A 27395-nucleotide genomic window follows, 5' to 3' on the forward strand; every position below is an offset into this window, starting at 1 on the left:
TTTCTCATCATCCGCATGTCTGTAGCCATCTGTATTTTCAGTGTCTGTGAGATCTGTAGTGATGTCCTTTTTTTGTTGCCTTGTCTCTTTTTTTTTCTTCAGCAGTCTTACCTGGTTTTATTGTTAGTAAGTTAGTGTTCTCGGGTGTTTTGGCTCTGTTTGTCGTCACTTTGCATTTCTCAACTTTTGTTTTCTTTATCGTTTCCTTTTTCTTTTTTCTTTGGATGTAATTTGTTCTTTAAGATAATTGCTTACAGGAACCTCTAGCCTCTCCCTTCTGATATCTACATTGCAGGGTTGTGGCACCCTTCTGTTCATCCTTGCCTGCGTTTCTGCAATTGGCTGTGTTACATTTTTGTTATCTTTCGCTTCAGAATACTTTGAAATTTTTTCTGATTACTCCTGTGACCTGTGTGTTTTCTGAAACTGTATTGATTAATTTAGAAATATTTGGGGATTGTTAGTTGTTATTTTTACTTTTATTCAAGTTTAATACAGAAGAATGCACAAGTATGGGTACATGGCTGTGGGAATTGTTTGTGACCTGAGCGTCAGACCAAGACAGCATTTGTTTCCATGACCCCAGAGACTACGGTATGCCCTTGACCTTCTGCAGTCTAACGTGAAGTAGTCTTCCTGCCAATGCAAGGGTCTCAGACACTTCTGTCACCTTCGTCCCACCTTCCCCTCATGCTGTCGGTGTGTGGTTCAGTTCTGTCTGCACAGAGCCCCATGGGATGACGAGTGTGCGGTCACCATTCTGATCTTGGGTCACCCCACAGTCCCCTTCCCTCGTGCTCCTCACTTGTTCCTGAACCCACTTGTTCCCACCGAGGAACCCTTTCCTACCTAAGGCCGTGGCTTCTGTTGGTGACAAATTCTCTGTTTTTTGTTTGTCTGAAAAGGACCTCTGTTTTTGTCTCCATTTGGAAGCATATTTTCACTGGGCTTAGAATTCTTTAATGGAAATTCATGTTTTTTGGCGCTTTGACCATACTCCTCCATTTTTGTCTTTTTCCACACCCGGCTCTCCTGTGTGTGACGCGGTTGTCTGCGTAGTTGTCCTGCCTGTCTTCGCAGAGTTTCCACAGCCTGTGCAGTGAGGTCGTTCCTTAGCCTGGAGAGCCCTCGGCTGCTCTGTCTCCACACCCTCCCCTGCCCCTCGGGGCCTCTGTCACGTGTAGAATGACTGACTCCCGTCACAGAAGGTAGTAGACCCTGACAGGTGAGTGACAGCCAGCCTTTCCAGGTGCTTTCTTCACTTCTGGCCCACGGAGCCGTTCATCGTGTTCTGGGCCGTCTCTGTACGTGTCTTTACATAACAGGCGTGGTCCCCACTTGCCGAGCACCAGGCCCGGCCACGCTCTGTTGGGGGCGCCGCTCCCGTTGTGTTTGCCCGCGCTCCACGTGACCTTAGGGAGGGCACCGTTTCTGCTTACCTCGCTCGGGGGACGGGAGCTCGGACATGTTGGGCCGTGTGCCAGGGCGGCGGGCCCAGCTGGTGCAGAGCAGGGTTCGCACGTACCTGAAGGCCCCGGCCCCTCCCCGTGGGCCGTGCTGCCCCGCCTTGCGGTGGTCCGTCCAGGCAGCACCGTGCGGGGCTCCCCCGCTGTCGACCTGACGCCCAGGAGTGGATCCCGGGGCTGCTTCACCACACTGGCCCCCTGACCTTCCGAAGCCAGACCTGCCCCCACCCCGCTGCTGGCTCCCCCAGAAGGCCCTGGCCCTTTGGGGAGCATTTCCCCGTTTCTGCTGCTCATCTGAGTTCAGCTTCACTGTCGTCTCGCTGGGGCTCGGGGGCACATCCCGAAGCTCGTGACTTGCCCACAGCCCAGACCAAAGACCAGACGGGGAAGACGCGCGAGGCCCCTCCTGCACCTCTTCGCTCTGGTGCGTGTGTGTCCTTATCCGGGTGCCCCTGCACGCTTCGTGCTGTCCTGTCCGCTTAGCGGCGGCCGCGCTCTGACTCCTGTCGCAGGACGGCCGTTGCTGACGTGGGGGGGTGGGGGGTGGGGGACAGGACACGCCTGCACTAGCGTCGTAAGTCGGCAGAGACGGTTTCTTCAGCCCTCGCTCTCCTGAGTCTCTCGAGCTTGCTTTCTCGGTAACTCGGCCCGTACTTGTGCCGACTTGGCCGCGATCGTCGGCTTTCCCCTTCTTCCGAGCTCCACGCGTTTCCTCTGCTTGGCTTTCACCCCTGCCTCCTTCAACCTTTGGGGGAACCCGTCCAAGTAGGGGTGTCTCACGCCTCACAGAGGAGGACGTGCGGCCCGGGGGCTCGGCCGGTCGCTGGCCACTCTGCCCCCCGGTGGGTGCCCGGAGCCCCTTAGCGCTGGAGGCGTGGCGCTGCCCCTCGTCTGCCACAGCCACCGGCAGCTGGGACGTGGGTGTCCCTCCCGGGGCCCCTGGAGATGGCTTGTGAGGTGTCGATCGATTGTGTCGTGTGTGGCTGACTCCAGACCCGGAGGTGCGGCTTTCTCACCAGTGCCGCACGCCCGTGTTAGAGGCGGTAACGGGGACCCTGCTTTCCTTCTCTTTCAGACAGACGCGGATATCCAGGCGCTGTTCATGGGTATAGACGACCTGTGTAGGAAGTACTCAAAGGAGACTTTCCAGGTGAGTCCTGCACGGGGTACTTCTTGCTCAGCATAACCCCCGTCAGGCTGCGGCTGCCTCATGAGGCTGTCCTTTCTGAGGGTCACAGCGCACTCGGCCATGCCGTGCTGTCCTCCTCCCGCCCCCCCCCCCCCACCACATGTGCCTCACATCTCCCTTCAGGGTTGTGAACCCCTGCTCACCCCACGTCCCACCCCAGAGGTCTGACTTCCCAGACATCACTGGACCATGTGCGGGCCACCGTTCTGTCCGGGAAGCTGCCTGAGAGAAGGGAGCCCCCCCGCCCCCAGCCATCCTGCTTCTCCGCCTTCTGTCAGTGTGTAGCCCCTGCTGTGGGCCACCTCCCACCTGCCCTCTGGGGAAAGGGGCCAAGTGGGACAGCGGCCAGGAGCCGCCTCTAGCCAAGACCTTTCCCGTGGGGCAGCGGGCCAAGGGAGAGCGGTCCCACCCTGACCTTCTGGGCCCGTTGCACGTCTGGAGGCTGTGGTCCAGCAGCCCCACCGAGACCTTGCGTTCTCTGCAAGGCCCTTTCTAGCTATGACACGGCCTGAAGCCACCACGGTCTCATGGCCGTCCCATCTACGCTTAGCGCCGAAGGCCTGGGTGGCGCCCCAGGACACAACAGCGGCACGAGGCAGGGGCCAGGCGGGGGCCCGGATGTCTCCATCGCCACGTCCACAGCGGGAGCTTTCGTGGGTAGGCCAGGTCCCCTGAGGCCCGGAAACTGTCCACGTTCTCAAGCTTGGCGACCCTTCCGCCCATGACGTTCGGAACCACTGGCAGTCCTGTGCCCTGACGTGGTGTGCCCAGACAGCTCTGCAGACACTCACGCTGTCCCAGACCGTGCGCCCGCACAGGGGTGGGGACAGAGGCCGTGGAGGCAGCTGCCAAGTGACCTCCTTTTCGCCTCTGGGTCTTCTCTCCCACGGTCACGAGCCCATCTGTCATGGCGCAGAGTGGAGTTTCCAGAGGCCACACGACGGGACGTCGCGTTGTTACCCATGTTAACAAACTGGGTTTCTTGTTCTGAAATGAATTGCTGTGTGTCATCCGTTTCTCTCAGTATCAGTTTCTAGTAGGGTCAGCACTGACAGATAAAACCCACGTAGACGGAACCCTCAGGGTCTCCAGTAAGTTGAAGAACGTAAAGCCAGCCCTCGGGCCCTGGCACGTGTGAGACTGTCAGAATCACGGCAGGTCCTTCCACTGAGGCCATCGGGAGGTCACCCTTCCTGATCCAGTTGGGAGGACATAGAAAAATCTTCCTTTTCCTGTCCCCTCCCCGGGACCCCTTCTCATCTCCCCTCCTCTCCCCCGAGCCGGGGCTGGTCCGTGACGGCCGGAGTGTGGACACCGGCTGCTCCTCCGGGAGGGGGACAGAAGTGAGCCAGCAGACCTGATCCCCCTGAACAGAGGCTGGGGCTCTACCCGAGGGGACCGCCCCCCAAATGGGCCATCCCACACCTCCTGCCAGTCACGGAACAGCAAAGGAGAGGCGTGCGTGGTCAGCTCCCGGCCTGGCCTTCCTCAGCCTGGCGCGTCACAAACTGAAGAGGCCGTGCCCTCTCCGTCCAGGAGGGCGTCCTCTACTGGATGAGGGCTCACGGCCCTTTTAGATCTTGCCTTGTTGGTGTCGCCTACCCCCATCAAGTCCACAGCGGCTCAGCCTGAGGGGCCCGGCACGCGGTCACTCGGGCCGACGCCCCGGGGACCTGGAAGCCGGCCCCCTGCCTGGTACAGGTGGGCGGCACACAGACGGGGGTCTGCGTGGCCATGGACTCGCACCAGGCCCCTTGGGGCTCGGCGTGCTGTCCACGAGCCCGTCTCCCAGGCTCAGCCCTGCCTGTGGCCCCGTCCTTGCCGTGTGCTGCCACTGAGGCCTGTGTGCGTGTGCCCTCCCCGTTCTGGTTTGAGAACGGCCTGCCGGAGTGAAGATATCGTGGGCCCGCCCACAGGCCCTGCCAAGCCCGGTACCTCCGGGGTGAAGGCCCCACGTGCCAGCGTGCCCGCAGTCCTGCTCCCCGACACGCCACGTGGCCGTCCTGTGATCGTGCTCAGGCGCTCCTGCTCTCTGTTTCTCAGGGTCTACACCAAGACACGAGGTCTAGGGGTCAGGGTGTGACGTTCTCTTCCTGCCACACGCGTAGAACCCGTCGAGGAATGAGACCAAGCAAACAGACAGGGAGTCTTGTCTTGCTGAAGACGACCGTGGAGGGTGGCTTCAGATCCGCCCAAACCACTCCCCGCTGTGCACAGGCCCCCCCCCCCACATCTAGACCCGGGCCGGCCCTGCTTCGCCACCCATGCTACCTTGCCCGGAGGTGAGGCCCGCCTCCTGGAAGCCAGACCCGAGGAGCCATGAGGCCTGAGAGCTGTCATCAAGGAGGTTTCTGGGACGGGCCCCTGGTGGCGCCCCCACCGCAGACTAGTGCTTCCGGCAGAGCCCGTGTCTGTCAGCCCTCGTCCTGCGGAGCGACGGCCCCGGCAGTGTGTTCTCTGGACCCCGAGGGTGCGGAACCCTTCGGAAGATGCGGGGGCTTGACAGAAGAATAGGAGGGTGTCTGTCACTCCTGACTGCGGTCCCGTCTTCTGGAGGTGGCCTGGCCCGCAGACGAGGTCTTTGGACCAGATGTGGGCTGGCCGTCCCTTCCTGTCCGTGCACTTGGCAGAGTCCCGGGGAAGGACCTACGGGATGCTGACCTTGCGTCCCACCTGGCCCTGTGCCCAGCCCTGCACGAGCCACGCGGAGGCCTTGCCCCGGGGCAGCAGAATTGGGTGTTAGCAGTCACAGCCTAGTGTTTCAAGAGGGAAGACATCACGTCTGGAGACATCTCTCCTGGGCTGGCTCTTTTCTCCCCTGAGTAGATCACAGGTCACGGTTTCTGATTTAAGCTGGTGCCCTCGGGAGCCCGCTACAGACGTGGACGTCGGGGCTCCCACAAATGGAAGACCAGAGATGGTGCCGGACCAGGTGCGGTGAGCCCTGGGGGACCAGACAGGGTCCGTGGGCTCTCACGCTCTCTCCGCTCCCTGGGCACCATTGCCTGCGTCGGCTTCTCCCTCCCAGGCCGGCCGCGGCCACCTAGCACTTCCGGGGTCATCCCAACCCTGTTGGTGCTGTTGGGTCAGGAGGCCATCCTGTGACCCGGCTGCTGCTCCCAAAGGGGCGGAGCACTGTGATTGGCCCGCTGGTCGTGTCCCGTCCCGCGGCCAGGCCCTCAACACCGCTGAAGCCGCTAGCGAGGGAGGCAGCCCGAGCTTCCCGCGGAGCACGTGGCCTGGGCTCGCGTTTGTGCCGGGCACACGCCACTGCTCGCGCGTCCTGCGCGGCGGTCCTGAGCTCTGCTTCGGGCTCAGGGTGGCAGCCAGTGGAGCCCACGCCTGGGCCAGCGGGCAGGCGGGGGGACGGGGCACAGGGAGACGGGCACGCCGGTGCTCGCACTGACGCTTCCTCCCAACCTCTGGCCGCCGGGACAGCGTGCGCGGTGGCGGCCCTGTGCCGGCGCCAGCAGCTGACGCGTACTGTCTTCTCAGGTTTCAGAATTTCAAGAAAAGCACAGAAGGAGACTGTTGGCCTTCTATAGAGAAAAGGTAAGTCCGGTGACGTGCCGCCTCGTTCCGAGGCTGCGTCTCAAGGCGGCGGGCCGCTGGGCTGGCGCCTGTCCTGCCCACCCTCAACCTGGTACGGGGATCCCACCCTGTGGACAGCATGTGGCTGCCTGGGGGCCCCAGCCGTGGTGGCCAGGACAGTTTCACCTTGGAATGCCAACACTGACCCGCTGACATCCCCAAACTCGTGAGGCACCTCTCCGTCCACAGCAACTGTGAAGTTGCACTGGCCGGTCCTTGTAAAGGACATTCGAGGGGCCTGTTCGTTTGCCCTGCAAGCAACTCCTCTAGCCCTGTGAGCACTAATATCTAGCCCCGTGAGCACTCCCGTCTAGCCCTGTGAACACTAATGTCTAGCCCTATGAGCACTCCCCTCTAGCCCTGTGAGCACTCCCCTCTAGTCCTGTGAGCACTCCCGTCTAGCCCCGTGAGCACTCCCCTCTAGCCCTGTGAGCACTCCCGTCTAGCCCTGTGAGCACTCTTCTCTAGCCTTGTAAGTACTCGCCTTTAATGAAAGGAAAGCAAAGCTTCAGTGAGAGCAGCGTTAATCGAGCTTCTGACTCAGAGCAGTACCTTCTCGAGTGTAGACAGAGGGTCCGGGAGCACCTGGGTGAGGCTGCCTCGTGCTGGCGTCCCAGTGCTGGTCCCCGGGGCCCCTGGTGGCCTGCTCTCGGTGCACATTCACTCAAGCAGCAAGAGGACAGCTCCCATGCCTCCCACATTCTGATTTGTGGTTTAAGACGTTCAGAGGGTCAGCACGTGCTCTCAACACTGTAGGTTGGCCTACACCGCCTGGTGACCAGAACTCTGGTTGTGTTTAGATCTCAAAGCTGGAAGAGTCCCTTCGGAAGTCAGTGCTGCGGTTGGAACAGCTGCAGGGGTGAGTTCCCTCCAGAGTGCGAACAGGGCAGCCGACCGTGCTGTGCCCTTGGCCATCTGTCTGAGACCTTGTTGTAACGAAGGGGGCCGGAGAAAGAGCACTTGCCTTTACTACAAGCTTCTGTCAGAGCAGCAGTTCAGTAGGAGGTGAAGGGAGGCCAAGGGAGACAGAAGGGAAAATGTGAAAAACCCCCAGGGGCTCCCCGAGGTCCCTGAGGCAGAGGTGCCCCACGGCCAGGCCCTGTCAGGGCCCCGTGCGCATCTGTCAGGAACCGTGGGGTCCGTGACAGGTGACCACGTGCAGCACGTGTGCCCCACGTGCGGAGGCCGTGGCGTGCCCTGGGGCAGTGGCCACGGGGGGCTCCCGCTGTCCACAGTGCCTTCTGTTCTGAGACGGGGCGAGGTCTCATGAGCTGTGCTAATGTGGTGGCTCTTCCCAGCTTGGTAGGCCGAACGTCAGGGTAAAGGTGGCAGAGCCAGCGGCCCTGGGGACTGGCGTCCATCCGGCTGGTCACGTGTGCAGGGATGACCCACGCGCTGTAAGTGGGCACTTGCTGCCCTGTCGCGTTGGGCCTCTGGAAGTCTCTCTGCCACCTTGTGGCCCCGTCTGGGGTGAAGGGGCCCCCAAGCCGACACCAGTGTGAGGGTGTGCTCAGGGGTCCTGCCCCATTCCCAAGAGATCACAGCAGGAGACTCGGAGAGCCTGAGGGACGTGGGGGTGCACGGCCCTGCTCAGTTCGGGGAGGGGAGGGGAGGGGACGGGAGGGGAGCGGCACGGCGGAGAGTGCCAGGCGCCTGCGCAGGTCTCCGATCCATCCCTCTGGGTGAATAGTTTGCTTTCTTTCTGGGGAATCGTGTCTTCCGTGAGCTCTGGCCACTCACAGCCGCCACCTTTCCACATCCTGCTCTTTTCCCGCGTCCTCGTGCCCCGTTGTTCGGAGCCTGGCAGGCCTGTGCACAGAGCTGCTCCCAGGTAGCTTCTGTCCCTGCAGCCTCCCTGTGCTTTCCTGGGCCCCCAGTCCCGGTGCTCTGCTCAGCTGCCTGCGGCACACCTTTTCCATCTCGGGTCCGTTTTGGCTGTTCAGCTTTCCATTTCTAGAACGTTCCTGGTCATCTTTACCACTGTGGTGTTAGCTTATCTTTGTCGCCACCTTCTGTTTAGGCGCGTCCCAGGTGGTGTTTCTCCTCGGAGTCCAGATCTGCCTGTTCTGCCCGGCCTGGGCCAGGGGGGTTCGTCCCGTCCCGCGGGCTGTCTCCACACACGTTCCCCGGGGAGGGCGCCCCTCCCAGACAGCATCTGCCAGTCCCCCCGCCCCCCGCCAGAGCAGGAGGAGCCCAGGTGGGGCGGCAGCATGGTGCACACTCACCCGCGGGGCGGCGGGGGGGGGGGGGAGGGGGGCGCTGGTACTGGTGGCTCTCTGTTACCTTCATGTCCTGGGGCGGGGGGGCGGCACAGAGCACACTGGTTTCACGGAGGCCGCGGGCAGGAGTGAGGGCCTCAGAGGTTCGAGGTCCCCACACCGCAGAGGCGGATGCCCGCCTGCCCCCGACCCGTAGTCAAGCACCTGCTTGTTCGCAGCACCGGGCACAGCCAATAGAGCAAGCCACAGGCCACTTGCCTGTCCTTGGGGGGCTCCTCAGGGCTGTGTGTGGGGGGGGGGTGGGGGGAAGCTGGCGAGGGTTGGGGGCCGGGGCACCTGTGGGGCATCTGGCTGTGTTTGTCGGCTTACGATTGTAACCGGGATGGGTTACGTTGAAGTAAACGTTTGCGGCTGATTAGCACCCCCTCTCTATCTGTGTAGTGTGAGATCGTCACAGCAGACAGCTTTCGGCACAATAAAAACTCCGGTTTCGAGTAAGTGACACGGGGCCTGAGCTGGGAGGGATGTGAAGAGGCAGCCAGGCCGGCGAACGCGGCCTGACGCTCAGACCCCTGCTGCAGCTCCTTCGGCACGGCCAGGCGGACACCTCCGGCCCCCTGACTCGTCAGCCTCCAACAGGTGCGTGTGCGGCGGGGCGGCCCCAGTGTCCCTGACCGTCACCGGCCGGCTCCGGCGGGTCGCACGGCCCGTCCTCTGACGCGCCTCCGGTCCTCCCCTCCTCCCTCCACCCCGCACGTCTCCTCACCGCCACCCCAACCCCGCCAGTCAGCAGTGGACAGGCAGGGACCCTGAGTCGAGTGCAGGACGTGGCACCTCGCCCCTCCCTCTGGCTCCTGCCTGCCCCGCGGGACACAGCCTCACAATCAGGTGTGTGGTCCTGGCTGGCCGGTCACAACTCTGTCCCCACAGTCCTAGCGATTGGTTGGGGGCATCCTGCGACCACACCGCGCCAACGGGTGTCAACCCTGGGACTGACCTGTGACCGGGATGGCCAGGCCAGGGGAGGCGGCTCGGAGACTAATCCAGCACAGACAAAACTAGGACGAGAGACCGCAGCTGGGCGGGTGGCTCCCCCCGGACCCCGACCCACCCTGGCTGAGGGGAGCTGCGCCCCTCACCTTGGCTCTGTCCGGCAGGCCCGCCCTGCAGGAGCTCAGTAGCTCACTTTCCCGCCCTTTCTTGTCCTCTCTCTTCTGCTCTTTCTCCTACGAGGCTGCCCGAGTGGTGCGTCCCTGTCAGACTCGGGCTCAGTCAGAACGAACACTTGTTGAGTGTTCATTGTGTGAAGCGTGTGGGTCGGGCAGTAAGCGTTAAGGAAAGGAAAAAGGATGTTTACTCCTGTGGCCGCCTTGCAGGAGCTCAGGCCCGATTAGAGGAGCGAGGACGAGGGCCGGGAGGGGGCTATGGAGTGGGTGGGCCGGGGCCCAGGCCACAAGGCTTCCGTGGGCGTGGGCGCTGGCCAGCGAGGCAGGCGGGCCGACAGCGCGGGGCCTGGAGGTGAGCGTAGGTCCCGTGGCGCGAGTCTCGGTTGGTGGTGTTGCATCGCTGACGAGCCCCTGGCCCCTGGCCCCTTGTCATTTAACAGGGTGGAGTCCATGCAGGTCGACCTCACTCCTTCCCCAGCGAGAAAAGTAAGTACACCCACTCCCTGGGTCCCACCTCGTCCAGCATACGGTGTCTGTGGTTTTCGCAGCTCCGGGAAGCACAAGCGTTCAAGGCCCCAGGGACGGATCGCAGCGGGGTCTCTTCATCCTGTGCTGGGCGGGGATGTGGTTCGCGAAGCAGGTCCTGGGTGACGGTTTCGGTTTCGAGCACACTCCCTTCTGTGAGCGGCAGGTGGGGAAGAAGGAAGGGAGGCTGAGTGAAGTCAGGATAAACCCGGTCCGGCCAAGAAAGGCAGAGGCTTGGAGACCCCGAGGCCCCTGAATAGAGGCAGGGCTCCCACTTGGAGAGAGGGGCAAGGCCAGAGGAGACACGGCCGGAAGTTCCGGCCATCGGTGCCTGGCCCGGATGGAGCGCGGCCTGGGACTCCCCCACCCCCCACCCAAGGCCAGACGCCAGGAGGCTCAGGATAGAGGATGGGGAAGCGGGTCCCCAGAGGGAGCGACCTGGTGCACACGGACTCGGTGTTGGTGACTCATACACCGCCTGGTGCTGCTTGTCCACGAACACCCGGTACGTGGGAGCTCGGTCTCCCGGTCGCCCCGGGACATGCACGCAGGTGTTCAGGTTGGTTAGTGAGGAGTAGTGCTCATTTCCACGGGGGCCGTCCTGCAAGCAGATTAAGGAGGATTCTGGATTCCAGGATAAGCAGGTAGGAACACAGAGGCGTTCAGAGCTGGGGTGGAGGGGACGCCCTGGTCCCTGGTGGCTGTGCCGGCGTGCGCCTCCCCTCCGTGCCCGGTTCTCCGCCCCACCCTCCTGTCTCACCATCCCCCGTCACATCTGAGAGGGAGCCTGCGGGTGCACCTCCTCCCTGGCCTGTGGATCCCGGCCCCCACGCACCACCTGCTGGCCTTGGCGCCCCGGAGGCTGGACTCAGCCTCACCCACGTGTGGCCTTGTTTTGGAGATTAGAGACTGACATCCTGAGTTGATCCCCCATGTCCCGGCTGTTACAGTTGAGGGACCAGAACACAGCCCACAGTCTTGAAACTGCGGTGAGGTGCTGGACCGGGGATAGCGCCTGCTGCCGTCCAGGGCAGGTTGGGAGTAGTTGAGGCTCTGCCCCCAGGCCTCCGGGAGGTGAGGCTTCCAGGACGGAGGCGAACGGGCACGGCTGCCTGGCAGTAAGACTTTATCAACAGAATCGGGCTCCGGGCCATGGTTTGCCTGCCTTGGACCAGAGCAGGACGCAAGTGCCCCCGAAACTTGTCCACCCCCTCGCCCGGCCCCCGGACGCCATCAGCCCTGGAGTGGGGGCAGGGTGACGGCTGTGTCCTGGGAACCCCACCCCGGGCCCAGAGACCCTGGGTGGCACAGCCGGCCCAGGGCAGGGCGCGGAGGGGAGCACAGGACTCCGGCCCCGGTGTGGGGCTGCCCTGAGGGGTATTGTCTGGTGGTTTAGGAGAGGTCCCCGCCCCTGCGGGCTCATCCAGGGTGAGTGGCCACGGCTGCAGGGGAAGCAGGGTGAGGGCACTGCGGCCGGCTGGTCGAGAAGGTGCCACGCCCACCACAGGACACCTGGTGCAAGCAGCCTGGGTCAGCTGCCTGGGGCGTAGAGGGCCTTGTCCCCCTCCCACCTCCTACCCTGGCCAACCCCGGGGTCCTGGGAGAGCAGGTGAGAGACACACACCCTGCAGGTGCACAGGGCGCCGATGGCGTGTCAGACGTGGACACCGGCCTGCAACTTCCGACCCGGGACGGTCGGCCGGTGTGAACAGGGAAATGACAACTCACGGGTATCCAGTGAAGGCCTGCTCTACGGCACGCGCTAACGAGGGGGGCCGGTAAAGTGCGAGAACCGACTGGAGGGAGAGCCCAAAGAGAAACACGTCAGCCATCGGGAACGCAGAAACACTGTGCTGACAGACGCGGAACCGGCAGCTTCCACGCGGCATCCCGGGATGCGCCGAAACCACCAGCAGGACGCGGGGCTGCTCTACGGGGGGCAGCCTCAGGACACGGACCGCAGACACCCTGGAGGGGAGGTTTGGACTCAGAGTTTTCCATACTCTCCTGACACCTGGGAAGTGCTAGATCTTTCTAGAGTATTTGCTCTCTGGCAGGAAGAACTCTCCGTGAGCAAGTTGTGAATAGAGGGAGAGCCTCGAAGCTGCACCTACGGGAACCCCTGTGGGAGCCCCCGTGGGAGCCCCCGTGGGAGCCCCTGTGGGAGCGCTTATGGAAGTGTGCGTGGGAGCCCCCGTGGGAGCGCCTGCAGCACGTGGAACACACCCCTCCTCGCGGACATCTGCCGCTTGCGGTCTCTGTGGTCCACACCGCAAAGTGCAGCCTGGCGTGGTCGGCCTCCGTGGGGCGTCTCGGCTTCCTTGTGCCGCCTGGGGTGGGTCTGCCCTGGTCTGCTCAGTGGGGCCCTCGCGAACACCCATCCTAGGCCGCGGCTCCCGGTCGTGCTCCAGAGCACGGGTCCTCACCGGGACCCAGGGCGCCCGCCGCAGCCCGTGCTCAGCCCTGTGCCTGCACAGCCCGGTCGGCCGGCCGTGTCTCCAGGTCCTTTTTCTTCACCTGTTACTGGATCCTCCCTGACACAGGAGCCTCGAGAGCTGACCCAGCAAATAGAAACCCTTGCTGGTAGAAGCCAAGGTGAGAAGAGACCAGTTACCCGATTCTAACTCAGCGGAGTGACTTTCGCCGTCGCGCCGTGCCGAGTTCTCCTGTTGGGAGTTGCGAACGCTCTGCCCGCTGTCGAGAGCTGGCGTGCAGGGGGCACATGTGGCAACGATGTGCAGAGCAGGCCGGACGGACGTGCGGGTCGGGACCGCGAGAGGAGCAGGTGCAAAGGGCCGGCGGCAGGGGCGCACGGGACATCTGCGCACCCTGACTCAGCCCGTGGCTGTGGAGGGGGCACCCCGGGGTGGGGGAGGGGGGACGGGCCGATGGAAAGGACCAAGTGTGGTGGGACCAGAGCTCTAGCCCGTGGGAGGACAGCTGCCGAGCCCACCACTGTCACGTGACGCGTGGCCAGGAGGGATGCTTCACCCGGAAGCTGTCAAGCTGTCGGGGGCGTGAACAGGCAGTTGATGGACACGCCCTCCAGGCGGGGCAGCGCTGTCTGAAGTGTCTCCACCTAAGCGCACTGGTCCTTCCTGGTTGAGGCTTGCTGGTGGGCGTGAGCCAGGGGCTGGGGTCGCAGAGGGGACCCTGCAGGGGGCCGCAGGGGTGGGTGTGCCAGGGTGGGAACTGGGAAGATGGGCACAGGGGATGGTGGCCAGGTCTGGAGACAGACCGGTGGGAGCCGGGCTTGTCAGGGGCCACGGGAGTGAGACCAGGACGGCCATGGCAGCGAAGGGAGCGCTTGGCCTGCACGCCTGGCATCGCCTCTGTGGTCAGAGGAGGCCCCCCATCACTAGTGACAGTGCCAGCGTGCCATCCTCAGGGGATCGGGGGGGGGGGCGCCCCTGGGGAACACAACCGGGTCGGCCAGAGCTGGCTCCCTGCGAGCGAGAACACCCCGTCAACACCGGAGCGCAGGGTGACGAGATCATGAGCCCAAAATGAGGATCTGTGTGGGATTTCAACATTCCTGACCTCAGCCAAGGACTTGACGTTTCCTCTCTTCTGAGATTCTTGGAAGCGCTTGGTGCAGCAACCCCCCGTCCCCCCCGCTGCTGCGAGCCCCCTGGGGCTGGGGAGTGGAGGGGGGGCACCCTGCCCTTGTGGGCCTGGAGCCGGTGGTTCGCGGTAAATGGGGTGGGTCTGGCCCTCGGAACGGGCAGCTCCAGGAACTGACTTGTTTTCTTTCTACACGCTTAGCCTGAGGTCACGGCTGGCCCGGCAAGAATCTCTCTGATCAGCCCGCCTCATGATGGACGCATGGGTAAGCGGGGGTCCCTGTCCCCTGCCCCAAATGGACGGGGGTCCCTGTCCCCTGCCCCAAACGGACATGCCACAGAACTGCCTGCCACAGAAGGGAACCCAGTGGAACCCACCCAGGGCAGCGCTGTCCTGCCACGAAGTCTGCGTGGGCAGTGACCTGTTCCCCAAAATGGTGTGGCTGCTGGGCCCGTTGGGGACCCTTCACTAGTACTCTTGTCCCAGCAAGATGTCTCCGTCTCGGCAAGATGGTCCCTTCCTGGCGGGTGTGGGAGTCACGAGTGGGTTTCCAGAGCAAGTGCCCGTGCCCACCGCAGGCTCAGGCTCCTTCCCAGCGGGAGCAGGGTGAGCCCCCCCCCCCGGCCCCTCTGCTGTCACCTTCATGCCCTCAGCAAGCCCCCGAGCTTAGGCCCGTGAGGGAGACCCTCACATTCGTGATGTGTGACCCCGTTTGCTTCTCTGCTCTCCGCCTCACCTTTGCTTCTTGCTGGAGGGGATATTCTAGCAACTGCCTCGGAGGAGGGCCCACAGGCAGGCTACGTGGTCGCATCTGACGCCTCTTGCTGCCACCCATGCAGCCGAGTGGGCTTGGGGCCCCCAGCACCTGCTCCGGGGGCCTCCCCGCGGCACCTTCACGCCTGAGTGGCACCCCATCCTGGGTGTCCACCCTGCTCACAGCCTCTTGTCCCCCTTCCCTGCCCTTAGCCCCCCTCCCTGCCTTTAGCCCCCTTCCCTGCCCCTAGCCCCCCTCAGGCCTGTTGTGCCAGCTTCTAGAGAATCCGGCTCGCGATGCGGCTCCCCTCTCCCTGCCCCCTCCCCCCACCCTCCCCCACCCCCCACCGCCATGGATGGAGTTTCCCAGTTGAGCCAGTTCCCCCGGATGGAGCCCCTTGTCACACCCCAGTGAGAACTCGTGACGCACGTTGATGCCGTGTTTCCGTGGTGTCCGAGGTCGCGGTCCCCTTAGGTGCCGGCTCTTGCCTCGCCACTCACCTTTGTGGGGAGCAGGGCAGGGCCTGCAGGCCCTGGCACGTGCGCTGTTCCCGCGTGGTTGTGGGGGTCACATCTGCCTTCACAGGACTCAGGCGTGGAGGCCGCACGAATGGGAGCTTCCTGCCCCGCTTCCCTTCCGTACAGAACCCTGGGGTCCGCCCGCCCAGCCTGGCTGCGCCCTTCCCTCCTCTTGCCCCTCACTGTCCGGGCGGGGGCTTGTGGGACCCCGGACCTCACTGGGTCCTCTCCCTGGCGCACGTTTCCAAAGGGAACGCAGCGAACATCCTAAATGCTTCCAGATGTATCGATCAGAATCGAGAAGTGACACGGGGGAGGGGGGCCTGCCTCGTGCGTGTCCTGCCCCATGCGCCTGGAAGGGACAGGTCCTCATGCTGTGACTGTGATCCTGAGTGTCTCGTTTTAGCCATTTCTTGGTTTTGACTGTGAATTCTCTCTTTTTCCTTTTTGTCCTTCACGTGTATGAAATCCTCAAGATGAAGGATAGCCATCTTTTATCCAATTTGCTGTTTAATTTTACATTGGATTTTTTTTAAGTTTAGATGGTTAACATTTTTTTGTTTTTTCAAATTTACATCCAAGTTAGTTAGCATACAGTGCAATAGTGAGTTCAGTAGATTGCACTGATTCGTCCCCCACATATGACACCCAGTGCTCATCCCAGCAGGTGTCCTCTTAATGCCCCTTGCCCAGTGAGCCCATCCCCCCTCCCACAACCCCTCCAGCAACTCTGTTCTCTATATTTAAGTCTCTCGTGTTTTGTGCCCTCCCTGTTTTTATATTATTTTTGTTTCGCTTCCCTTATGTTCATCTGTTCTGTATCTTAAATTCCTCACATGAGTGAAGTCCTAGGATATTTGTCTTTCTCTGACTAATTTCACTTAGCATAATACCCTCCAGTTCCATCCACGTAGTTGCAAATGGCAAGATTTCCTTCTTTTTGATTGCCCAGTAATACTCCATTGTATATATATATGTATGTATATATATATATATATATATACACATATATATATATACATATACATATATATACACACACGCCACATCTTCTTTATTCATTCATCCATCAACAGACATTTGGGCTCTTTCCATACTTTGGCTGTTGTCGATAGTGCTGCTATAAACATGGGGGTGCATGTGTCCCTTCAAAACACACACCTGTATCCCTTGGAAAAGTGCCTAGTAGTGTAATTTCTGGGTCATAGGGTAGTTGTATTTTTAATTTTCTAAGGAACCTCCATACCGTTTTCCAGAGTGGCTACACCGGTTTGCATTCCCACCAACAGTGCAAAAGAGATCCTCTCTCTCCGCATCCTCACATCTGTTGTTGCCTGAGTTGTTAATGTTAGCCATTCTGACGGGTGTGAGGTGGTATCTCATTGTGGTTTCGATTTGTATTTCCCTGATGATGAGTGATGTTGAGCATCTTTTCATGCGTCTGTTGGCCATCTGGATGTCTTCTTTGGAGAAGTGTCTGTTCGTGTCTTTTGCCCATTTCTTCACTGGATTATTTGGTTTTGGGGTGTTGAGTTTGATAAGTTCTTTGTAGATTTTGGATCCTAACCCTTTATCTGATATGTTGTTTGCAAATATCTTCTCCCATTCTGTCAGTTGCCTTTTAGTTTTGCTGATTGTTTCCTTCGCTGTGCAGAAGCTTTTTATTTTCATGAAGTCCCAGTAGTTCATTTTTGCTTTTGTTTCCCTTGCCTTTGGAGACGTGTTGAGTAAGAAGTTGATGCAGCCAAGATCAAAGAGGCTTTTGCCTGCTTTCTCCTCGAGGATTTTGATGGCTTCCTGTCCTACTTTGAGGTGTTTCATCCATTTTGAGTTTCTTTTTGTGTCTGGTGTAAGAAAGTGGTCCAGGTTCATTCTTCTGCATGTTGCTGTCCAGTTTTCCCAGCACCACTTGCTGAAGACACTGTCTTGATTCCATTGGATATTCTTTCCCCATTTCTGGGTTCTCTGTTCTGTTCCATTGATCTGAGTGTCTGTTTTTGTGCCATAAATGCTTAACATTTTTATGTTCTCAAATCTGTTAATTTTTATTTGTTTCCAGATTTCTGCTTGGACAGATTTTTTCCATACCTATATCATTTTATTCTAGTTCTTAATATTTATGTTTCTCCAAAATCTTTACAGTGTCTTTTGAGATATATTGTAATATGAGTATCCCAACCTGGTGTTTTTATAATTTGTTTTGAAAATATTTCCGAAATAACACACAGAAAAATGGTAAGAAAAGTATGAGAAACTCCCTGTTCCCCTTACCCAGATTCCCCAACTGTTAAGATTTTGCCACATTTGCTGCCTACCCTTTATAGTCCGTGTTTCTTTGAACCACTGAGAGCATGTTGCAGGCATGGCGCCCCAGCCCCCCCACAAAGGACAGGGGTACTCACAGCCCCAGCCCAGCCTGCAGGCAGCTCAGCGTCAGCATGGTTCTGCCCTTGACCGTTGAGAAGCCTTGTTTGCTCTCGGGCTCAGAGTCCCCTGTGAGGATACCCCACATCTCATACAGCCGCTGTGTCTCAGTCACTTTCCTTGTCTTTTCTGTCTTCAGCAGTTTTAAGAGTTATAGACCTTCAATTCTAACAGAGGCTGAGAGACCCCCCAGGCCTGGGTCAGCCAAGAATTCTGTATCTAATAGAATTCTCCTTTAAAAGTTTACACAAAACAGGGGTGCCTGGTGGCCCAGTTGGTGAAGCTTCTGACTGTTGATTTCGGCTCAGGTCGTGATCTCACGGTTCCTGAGATTGAGGCCCACATCGGGCTCTGCACTGACAGCTTGAAGCCTGCTTGGGATTCTCTCTCTCTCTGTGCCCCTCCCCCACGCTCACTCTCTCTCAAATAAACATTAAAAAAATCGAGTTGAGACAAAATAAACACATTACAGAGTAACTCAAACAAGGGTCGCTAGCAGACCTGCCCTACAGGAAATCCAATGGGAGGCACTGAGCGGAGGATACACACTGACGGGACTGGAGGGAACAGGGTCTCATTCTCTGGTACTTTGCAGACCTGAGTTGGTGGAAGTGGCAAGTGTAACACAACAAACCAGCACCTGGGGCGGTACGCACAGAGCGGGGGACAGGGCCGCGTCGGAGCAGAGGTGACACAGCCCAGCAGAATGAAGTCAGCCTTACCTGGAAGTCGATTTGTTTCAAGTAAACACAAACAAACATGACTTCAAAGATACAGTTAAGTCGAGAGGAATTCAAATATTGCATTAAAAGGCATTTGTTTGCCACAAAAGAAGGCGAGGCAGACTAGAAGGGAAAAGACACATGAGACCGTAGACGATAAATAGCAGAATAGGTACGAACCAGATCCTATCAATGCTTCCCTTCATCACGAACACTAAAGACCGGTGAAAAGGCAGAGCTCGTCAGACCGGGTGGAGAAGCTGTAGCCACGCGCTGTCCGCCGGACGCCTGTAATCCAGCAGCACAAGGAAGCGGAGGACAGGGTGGAAACCGCACCGTGTGGACAGTAAGCAGCTGAGCTGGAGCTGCGGTGTGAATAACGAACAAAGTGGTTTTGGACAAAGGACGTTTCTGGAGACGAGCGACGTCTCAGCGGTACGCACGCAACAACAGAGGCGATTAACGAAGCAAAAGCAGACGAGAAGGAAAGGAATAGACTCGGTCTTAGAGATCTCAGTGCTCTCTTCTCAGAGGTCGATGGGGCAGCTAGACCAGGAAGGTAAAAGGAAACAAATAGCATCGTGGCCACACACAGATCTGATCCATCGGGGCCGACATTAAATGTGAACGCGCTAAACACCCCAGTGGAAGAGCGGAGATTGTCAGACGGCACAAGAGCTACCCTGACAGAAGGCACACTTGTAGATTCAAGGAGACAAATAGAAAAATTATGGGGAAAGGCATAGCAAGTGCAGAGCTAGGGAGGCTATTTTCACATCAGACAAAGCAGGTTTTTTAAGATAAATATTGCCAGAGACCAGGAAGGGCATTTCATGATGATTAAAGGGTCAACACACCAGGAAGACGTAATAATTATTAGTGTAGACACACCAAAATGGAAAGTACATAAGGTCAAAACTGACAAAAGCGGAGATGGTTAATTCAACAGTTGAGATTTGGGTATTTCAGTTCCCCGCTCCAGTAACGTGAACGGCACTGTCCCCCACCTGACAGCAGCACGGCGTGCGTTCCTTGCCAGGGCAAAGGGGGACTCTGCAGGGTAGGCCACATACCAGGATGCAAAACAAGTCCCAACACCTTTAAAGGGATCGTGATCACGTAAAGTGTATTTTCAGACTACAGTGGAATTAAATTGGAAGTCAGCAGAAGGAAAATCTGATAATAAAACAAGTATTAACACAATTATAGCTTTTAATGGATCAAGGAGAAAAAAATCTCTAGTAACACCAGAAAATGAATGAAAGAAAATACAACATATCAAAATATACGAGATGCAGGTGAAGCAGTGCTTAGAGGGAAATGTATAGCTTTAAGTGCTTGTGTGAGAGGGGCGCCTGGGTGGCTCAGTCAGTTGAGCGTCTGACTTCGGCTTGGGTCATGATCTCACAGTTCGTGAGTTTGAGCCCCGTGTCGGGCTCTGTGCTGACAGCTCAGAGCCTGGAGCCTGTTTCAGATTCTGTGTCTCCCTCTCTCTCTCTGCCCCTCTCCCACTTGCTCTGTCTCTCTCAAAAATAAGTTTAAAAAAAAAATGCATGAGAAAGGAAGGAGACCTAAAACCAGTGAGCTTCCACCTTAGGGAGTTAACTACAGCGAAATAAATTTGAAATGTATAAAATAGAAAACTCTCAGAGAAAAGGCAGTGGAGCTTAAAGCTTGTCCTTTGAAAAGATGAGCAAAATTGGTAAACTTTTTACCTACAGTGACCAAGAAAGCACAAATTACCAGTATCAGGAGTACCACTATACGCCCTACAGATATTAAAAGGGTTATAAGAAGATTGTGAATACTTCTATACTACCAAAGTAGATGACTTACGTGAAATGAGTAAATTCCTATCAAGACATTATCAAAACCACCTCAAGAAGAAATAGTAAATCTGGATAGACCTCCATCAAGAAGTTGAATTAGTAATTTTAATATCTTTCCATAAAGAAAAGCCCTTTTCCCAATAGCTTTATGGGTGAATTTTATGTGACATTTAACGAGCTAATGTCCTATATGAGTTCTCTTAGAAAGTAGGAGGGGGCTGAACACTTTCCAGTTTTCATAAGGTCAGCAATATCTTAAAGCCAATGACCGCACAAGAAAAATAATTGAGCAGTATTCCTTATGAATGTGGATACAAAATTCTTCAAAAACATATGAGGCCATCAAATCTAGCAACCTAGGAAAAGGATTGTATGCCATCACCAAGTGGGATTTATCCTATGAATTCAAGGTTATTTGACATCTGAAGATCGACTAATTAGTATACTAGTTGAAATAAAGGACCTAAAAAACATTAGAGCTTTTCAACAGATAATTTGACGAAATTCTACAATCATTCACTGTAGAAACTCTCAAGAAACATGTAATAAAAGGCAACCTCTTCGCCAGGTAAAGGGCATCTGCAGAAAGCCCAGGGCTGACCAGGTACTGTTGAGAGGGATCATGCTGTACTCTGAGACCGGGGACGTGGTGAGATGCCTCCAGTCCACAGCCCCTCTCCTGTCCGACATCCACTGAGGGCTCCAGCCGGTGCAGGGAAGCCAGAGAAGGAAGTGAAAGGCACATCGATTGGGTGAGAATGAGTAGAGTGTCTTTATTGTAGACGGTGTGCCCTTGTGTGCAGAAAATCATGAGGGATCTTTAAGAATACTAGGAATCATAAACAATGTTGGTAAGATTGTAGGATACAAGATCCGTACGTAAAAGTCGGTTGTAATTCTGCATATAAAAAGTCCGAAATTGAAGTTAATTGGTCGGTCCTGTCAAAGTATTCTTCTGCACTTTGTATTCTCTTCCACTCATGAAAATACTGTGTTCCTGGAGATGCCTGGCTGGCTTAGTTGGTGGAGCATGTGACTCATGATCTCACGGTCATGAGTTTGACCCCACGTTGGGTATAGAGATTACTTAAAAATAAATAAAAATTTCAAAAATACCATCTTTTAATGTTTGTTTTTGAGAGAGACAGAGCGTGAACGGAGGAGGGGCAGAGAGAGGGAGACACAGGATCTGAAACAGGCTCCAGTCTCCCAGCTGTCAGCACAGAGCCCGACGCGGGGCTCGAACTCATGGACCGCAAGATCATGACCCGAGCCAAAGTCGGATGCTCAACCGACTCAGCCACCCAGGCGCCCCCAAAATACCATCTTCTTACTCTTGCTTTACCGTAAATTTTGAAATCAGTGGGAGCCGTCTGACTTCGTTCTTAATTTACCCAAATAATCTTGGCTGTTCTAGGTCCTTTGCGTTTTTACGTTAATCGTAAGATCCATTTGTCAGATTCTACCAAAAAATCCTGCTAAGATTTTGATAGCAGTTACATTGCATCTGCAAATCAGTTTGGGGGAGAACTGATATCTTAAGAGTTTTGAGTCTCGGGATCCGTTGGTGACGTCTCCTCGCTTCTCATGTCTCTGATTTACCCAAGGGATCTTTTGCGGTTTTCAGCGTACAGGTCTCATTTCTACTGATACGTTCCTGCCTCAGTAATTATGTTTGATGGTGGGATTTTCTTCATTTAATTTTTAGGTTGGTGACGGTTTGCATAGCGTATCTTTTCCCATTTTAAAATGTTCAGCCTATTTGTGTCTGAATGCAAAGTGTGCCTGTTGCAGACAGTATGAGATGTTTTCCTTCTTGCCTGGTTTCATTCTTAAAATCCCTGCCTCTTGACTGGACTGCTTGGTCCACTGATAGTTAACAGTTTTTAGTATGTTTGGATATATGTCTGCCATTTTGCTCTTATTTTATGTATGTCTTGGGATTTGTTGTCTGTATCTCCTTAGCTGCCTTTTTCGCATTAAATATTTTTAGTGTATGATTTTGCTATGGGCTGGATCGTTTCCCCTCAAAATTCACGTTAAAGCCCTAACCCCCTGCCACATGACTGTATTTGGAGACTGAGCCTCTAAGAGGTAAATGAGGTCCTTGGGTGGGACCCCAGTCTGATATGGTTGGTGTCTTTATACGAAGAGACACCAGAAGAAGGGGGAAAAAGCACGTTGTATTTATGTCAACAAACCGTAAAACAGCAACAAAGAAATGAGACACCGGGGAGCCCACTGGCTCCCCGCCCCAGAGGTCGGTGAGGCCGCACAGAGAAGGTGCCAGCGGGGAACCGGGGACAGGCCCTCCTGGACGCCAGCCAGCCTCCAGGACCGTGTCCGCTGGTAAAGCCCGGCCCCGGCCTGGGGTGCTGTGTCAGGGTGGCCGAGCCCACTGAATCGACACACGTTCGATCCTGCGGCTGATATTCCGGCAACGTGTTCTTATTTTCCGTGATCGCCTAGGAATTAGGCCGCGCGCCCATCGCAACGTACTTGACGGGAAAGCCGACTTACCTGTGGTGAGATTCGGCAACGCTGTCCCCCGACACCCCTCCCCCGCTGCGTGCCGTCTCGTTGACTATAACCACGTGTGCTGTGGGGACGCATACGGCATCCACAGGTGTTACCCAGGAGCACGGCACGCGAATGATTTTAAACTCCCGTTTCTTGAAGGTCTTGAGACGAAGGCACACACACACACCCTTTACTTGACCGCCTCCGGGGCTTCGTTACCGGCCGCTCTCCTTTCCCTTTGGCCTGAAGCGCGCTGTCGTCGTAGGGCAGGGCAACTGGCGGTGGGTTCTCCCGGTCTCTGTCCGCGTCTGAGTGGCTTCGCTTCGTGTGCATCTCGGAGGCTTGCTTCCCTGGACGTGGCTCCGTGGGCCACCGCGTCCAGCCCGTGGAGGTTCCTGCTGCCGCCCGGTGAGAAGTCGGCCCTGAGTCATGCTGCCCTGGGCCGCCCTGGTTTCCTCCTCGAGCGGGGAGCCCTCCGGCCTTGTCGTCTTAAGACCATCTCGTCTCTCGTGCCGGAGCCGCCTCGGCACCGCCCGCCCCTGGCTGTCCCCACCTCGCTGTGCCACCACCCGGTCCACGTGTGGCTGCCGGCTGCCCCCGTGGGCTGGCCGTGCCGGGGTTCACGTCTGTGTCCGGCTGGTCCCGGCTTCTGCGCGGCCTGGGCCCCTTCCCCACGGGCGCGCTTGATGGAGCGGGGAGCTCCCCCCTGCCCCGGGCACAGCCGCCCTGCTCTCCGCCGCCCGGGACCCCTCTCCCCCAGCGACCGCCCGCCGGCACCTGCCTCGGTGGCACGTTGGTGCCTCGTTCAGGAAACAGCGCGGGCTCGTCCGTCTGCCGCCACAGGCCGATGAGGTTTTCCGTATCCTGGATAAGGGAACTTGTCCTCTCTAAACGGCAAATTTCTCGTTTGCCAACGGAAATCTTTCTAACCTCATTGAACGGCATGGCTTTCTGGAAAGGAGCTACGGGCCTTGACTTGCTGCCCGTCTTGTCGGTCGGGCAGCCTCGGTCTGAGCGCCCGGTCCCAGCGGGGCTGAAGCAGGGGATACGCCCCAGCGCCCGAGTGCTCGGTCGTGCCCTGCTCTGGGGTTCCCGCTCAGACCCCGTGTGTCACGAGGTTCCCACCTGCCGCGTGCGGGGCGTCAACCCCAAACCCCTGTGAGTTCACTTCCGGGGGCCTGGGTTCCCTCATCTCTGCTGATAACCGTCATCGCCACGAGTCCCGCAAAGAGTAACTAAGACTCCCTCTCCGTGGCCTGTAGCGCGTTGAGCACGTAACCTGCCGTTACCGTTTGTGTTGCGCCAGCGTTAAAATGTCCCGGGACTTGTCTGATGAGCTGTGTGGCCAGCCCACCAGGAGACAAGGTTTTCCTCACACCCCCGGCAGCCGGAGGCGGGCACGCCCCACAGGTGCCCTCGGGCAGAGGGAGCAGGGAGGCTGGTCTTCACGGGAAAGAGTGGTGGGCGGTGAGGACGGCTTGGGATTGGCTACTTGGGATCATTTCAGCAGTTTTGGGGGTGGGGGTAGGGCAGAGCGGGGAGGTGATGGGGAGCACCTCTGGGCACTCAGATTTCATGTCACAGGCCAGCTCACGGACGAGTCGTTACTCTTTGGGAGTCAGCTAGCCCCGGGAGGGGTGGTCTTCCCAGAATAAGCAAGGCCCCGTGGTGTCAAACCATCATAAAACACAGGAGATAAGTAACGAGTCATTTTGCGTCTCTGGTCTCAGCCATTGTGCTGCGGCACGGCCGGTGGGCAGAGACACGAGGTCCCTGTTGGCCACCGGGTGCCGTGCGGCCCTGGGAAAGGCGCTGCCCCTCTCTGATCCGGGTTCTTCAATGTGAAAGGAAACACGGGGAGCCTCAATGCTGTCTTCCCTGCTCTCCCTGCCATTCTTCTGTTCAAATTCTCCAAGATTTGGATGCAAAGGAATTCGGGTGTTAAACACTAGCAGTCTTCAGATTTGCTCTCTGCTGTGACTAATGCGTGCCAGGGGCTGTTTGCGTCTTTCAAAGAAGCTTCTTATTAGCACGGAGGATGTCAGCAGAAATTCGGGAGCCTGGCGGTGTGGGCGGAGACCAGAGCCGGTCCCTGGGGCTAAGGGACTCAGAGCCAGAAGCTGGTGAAAGTGCCTTTTTCCCTGCCAGTGGTTCTGAGTGACAGGAGCAGGGACAGAGTAGGACAGAGAGCAGGTCTCCGCACACGTCTTGAGCCGTCTGCATCCCAGGTGCCCTCCCCAGCCCAGCCTGCGGCCCAGAGCTCAGTGTCGGGCGGAGGCTCTGCGGGGCTGGCGGTCCGGTCCGGGTGTGCCCTGGGCAGCTGCCGGGCACGGGGGCCACAGCACTGGATCCCAGGAGTTCCGTTCCAGTCCTGTGGGTGCGTCCGCCCGGTCGGGAAGGGTGTGGGTGCGGGAGGTCGGGGACGTGGCAGGGGGCGGCCGAGGGCAGAGGGACGGGCCTCTGTGTTTGTCTTCACCTTTTGCTCCTGTCCACCGCAGGCAGCGTCGCCCGCCGCGGCCCTCAGCCCCTCGGCCCGACGCCAAGTCACAGGGAGCTGCCCCAGGCCCTCAGGTAGTGTCCCCGCCCCAGGTGTCCAGCACCTGACTCACTGCAGTTCATGCCGCTGACCTTTGTGTACTGCTTCTTAAACCCCTCTGCGTGTGTTCCGAGCAGGGTTATGTCGTGTAGACCGCTTCATGCTTTGCTTTTTAAAACCGAAGAACTGGAAAGCTCCGAGGGGGCGTGGTTGATGCGGTCGGGTGGGGGGGGAGGGGGGCGGGGGGGCTGTCGCTGAGGATTCTGTGTCTGTCGGGTTTACTCCTAGGGTCCCACCGCTGCCTGTCCCCGGCAAGGGGCTGTCCCAGGTGCCCGCGCCCCAGGCCCCAGGCCGAGCAGGAAGAGGGGGCTCGCCCAGCCTGGGGGGCTCCCAGGCAGCGGCCCCCAGGCAGCCCATCAGCATCTCCGCACTGCTGCAGAGACAGCACGCAGGCAAGTGTGCCCTGCTCCGAGGGCAGCTGCTTCTCCCGCACGCGCGCGTGTGTGGCAGAAGCAGACGCGACGCGTTGCACGTTCCTGACGGTCGTGCCGCGGCGCTTTGGTGAGTGGCTGAGACGTGAGTGGCGGTCCCGGGCGTGTCCACCTGGGGTCACGGCTGTCCATGCTCCCGCAGGGTCTGCTGGCCTCGAGGGAGTCCCGCACGGAAGGTGAACGAGCTCCCGTCCCCGGCCTGGCCCTCCGGGCCCCCTCGGCGCTGGCGTGTGTGCGTTAGGCAGTAAACGTGCTCGTGTGTGCGTCTGCGTGGAATGAAGTAACGCCGTTGAATAAAGCATTTTTCTGATGACCTGGGATGGCGTCGTGTGATGTGTTTAGAACTTCCGGGGCACATCGGTGGCTCGGTCGGTTGAGCGTCCGGCCTCGGCTCGGGTCGCGATCTCACGGTCCGGGTTCGGGCCCCGCGTCGGGTTCTGTGCTGACCGCTCAGAGCCTGGAGCCTGCTTCGCATTCTGTGTCTCCCTCTCTCTCTGCCCCTTCCCCGCTCACGCTCTGTCTCCCTCTCTCTCAAAAATAAATAAACCTTAATAATAAAAAAAAATTGTTTAATAATTTTCACTGGAAAGGCAAAACTAAATGAGATATCTGATTAATAGTGCCATCCCTGCCGCGAACAAAGACGGCAGCCGTGCCCCGCACACGCGGCCTGGGGGGCAGCGCCGGGCGCCTCCAGTGTGCGGCCATCTGCCCCACGGGGCTCTGTCACGCCGCGGGACGGCAGTGCGGAGCGGCCCCCTCACGGCCACCGGAGGCCTGGTCACCTGTCTGAGGGGACACCACCCAGGATGTGCTGTGGGGAGGGGGTGAGGGGGGGCTGGCACTCGGCCCCCAGGGAAGGTCCTTGAGCACCAGTGGTAGTAAGGTGCCCAGAAACCCGCGTATTTGCAAGTGCAGACCGGGCCTCGGGCCCATCTCTGGACTGAGCTCTTACCTCGACAGGTGGGACAAACCTCTTCAATGCACTTCAGGGCTTCCGTGCAGGGGTGGGTGTGAAACCGAGAGAGCAGGCCTCTCAGGTGGCAGCACCGGCCCTGCTTTTATAATGTACTCTGTTCAAATGTGCCTGTGAAGGCTACTTGCATGTTATTCCCAACCCCCTCGCCACGATGCGCCCAGTAGGGTTGCGTGTTGTACCCAACCCCCTCGACCCGGTGCGCCCAGTAGGGTTGCGTGTTATTCCCAAACCCCTCGCCACGGTGCGCCCAGTAGGGTTGCGTGTTGTACCCAACCCCCTCGACCCGGTGCGCCCAGTAGGGTTGCGTGTTATTCCCAAACCCCTCGCCACGGTGCGCCCAGTAGGGTTGCGTGTTGTACCCAACCCCCTCGACCCGGTGCGCCCAGTAGGGTTGCGTGTTATTCCCAAACCCCTCGACACGGTGCGCCCAGTAGGGTTGCGTGTTGTGCCCAACCCCCTCGACCCGGTGCGCCCAGTAGGGTTGCGTGTTATTCCCAACTCCCTCGACACGGTGCGCCCAGTAGGGTTGTGTGTTGTGCCCAACCCCCTCGACCCGGTGCACCCAGTAGGGTTGCGTGTTGTACCCAACCCCCTCGACCCGGTGCGCCCAGTAGGGTTGCGTGTTATTCCCAAACCCCTCGACACGGTGCACCCAGTAGGGTTGCGTGTTGTACCCAACCCCCTCGACCCGGTGCGCCCAGTAGGGTTGCGTGTTATTCCCAAACCCCTCGACACGGTGAGCCCAGTAGGGTTGCGTGTTGTACCCAACCCCCTCGACCCGGTGCACCCAGTAGGGTTGCGTGTTGTACCCAACCCCCTCGACCCGGTGCGCCCAGTAGGGTTGCGTGTTATTCCCAAACCCCTCGACACGGTGCGCCCAGTAGGGTTGCGTGTTGTGCCCA

The 27395-nt window shown here is 58.3% G+C and overlaps 1 protein-coding gene across 2 annotated transcripts in view; it reads left to right on the top strand.

Annotated features, from left to right (window-relative positions):
• RNF212 (ring finger protein 212) overlaps nucleotides 1–25890 on the top strand; it is a 37176-nt gene extending 11286 nt beyond the window's left edge. The window contains exons 3-12 of one of the 2 annotated variants that reach the window (XM_047847282.1): nucleotides 2542–2616; nucleotides 6151–6207; nucleotides 7047–7105; nucleotides 8907–8959; nucleotides 9047–9104; nucleotides 10072–10117; nucleotides 13922–13985; nucleotides 24986–25058; nucleotides 25312–25475; nucleotides 25657–25890. In XM_047847282.1, coding sequence (XP_047703238.1) covers nucleotides 2542–2616; nucleotides 6151–6207; nucleotides 7047–7105; nucleotides 8907–8959; nucleotides 9047–9104; nucleotides 10072–10117; nucleotides 13922–13985; nucleotides 24986–25058; nucleotides 25312–25475; nucleotides 25657–25694 — 687 coding nt within the window. In that variant the 3' untranslated portion in view covers nucleotides 25695–25890. The remainder of the gene's footprint in view (nucleotides 1–2541; nucleotides 2617–6150; nucleotides 6208–7046; nucleotides 7106–8906; nucleotides 8960–9046; nucleotides 9105–10071; nucleotides 10118–13921; nucleotides 13986–24985; nucleotides 25059–25311; nucleotides 25476–25656) is intronic. The other variant, XM_047847283.1, reaches the window with a different exon arrangement.
• The last annotated feature ends 1505 nt before the right edge of the window (nucleotides 25891–27395 follow it).

This window comes from Prionailurus viverrinus, unplaced genomic scaffold (assembly GCF_022837055.1).
Source record: "Prionailurus viverrinus isolate Anna unplaced genomic scaffold, UM_Priviv_1.0 scaffold_45, whole genome shotgun sequence".
NCBI classification, from domain to species: domain Eukaryota; kingdom Metazoa; phylum Chordata; class Mammalia; order Carnivora; family Felidae; genus Prionailurus; species Prionailurus viverrinus.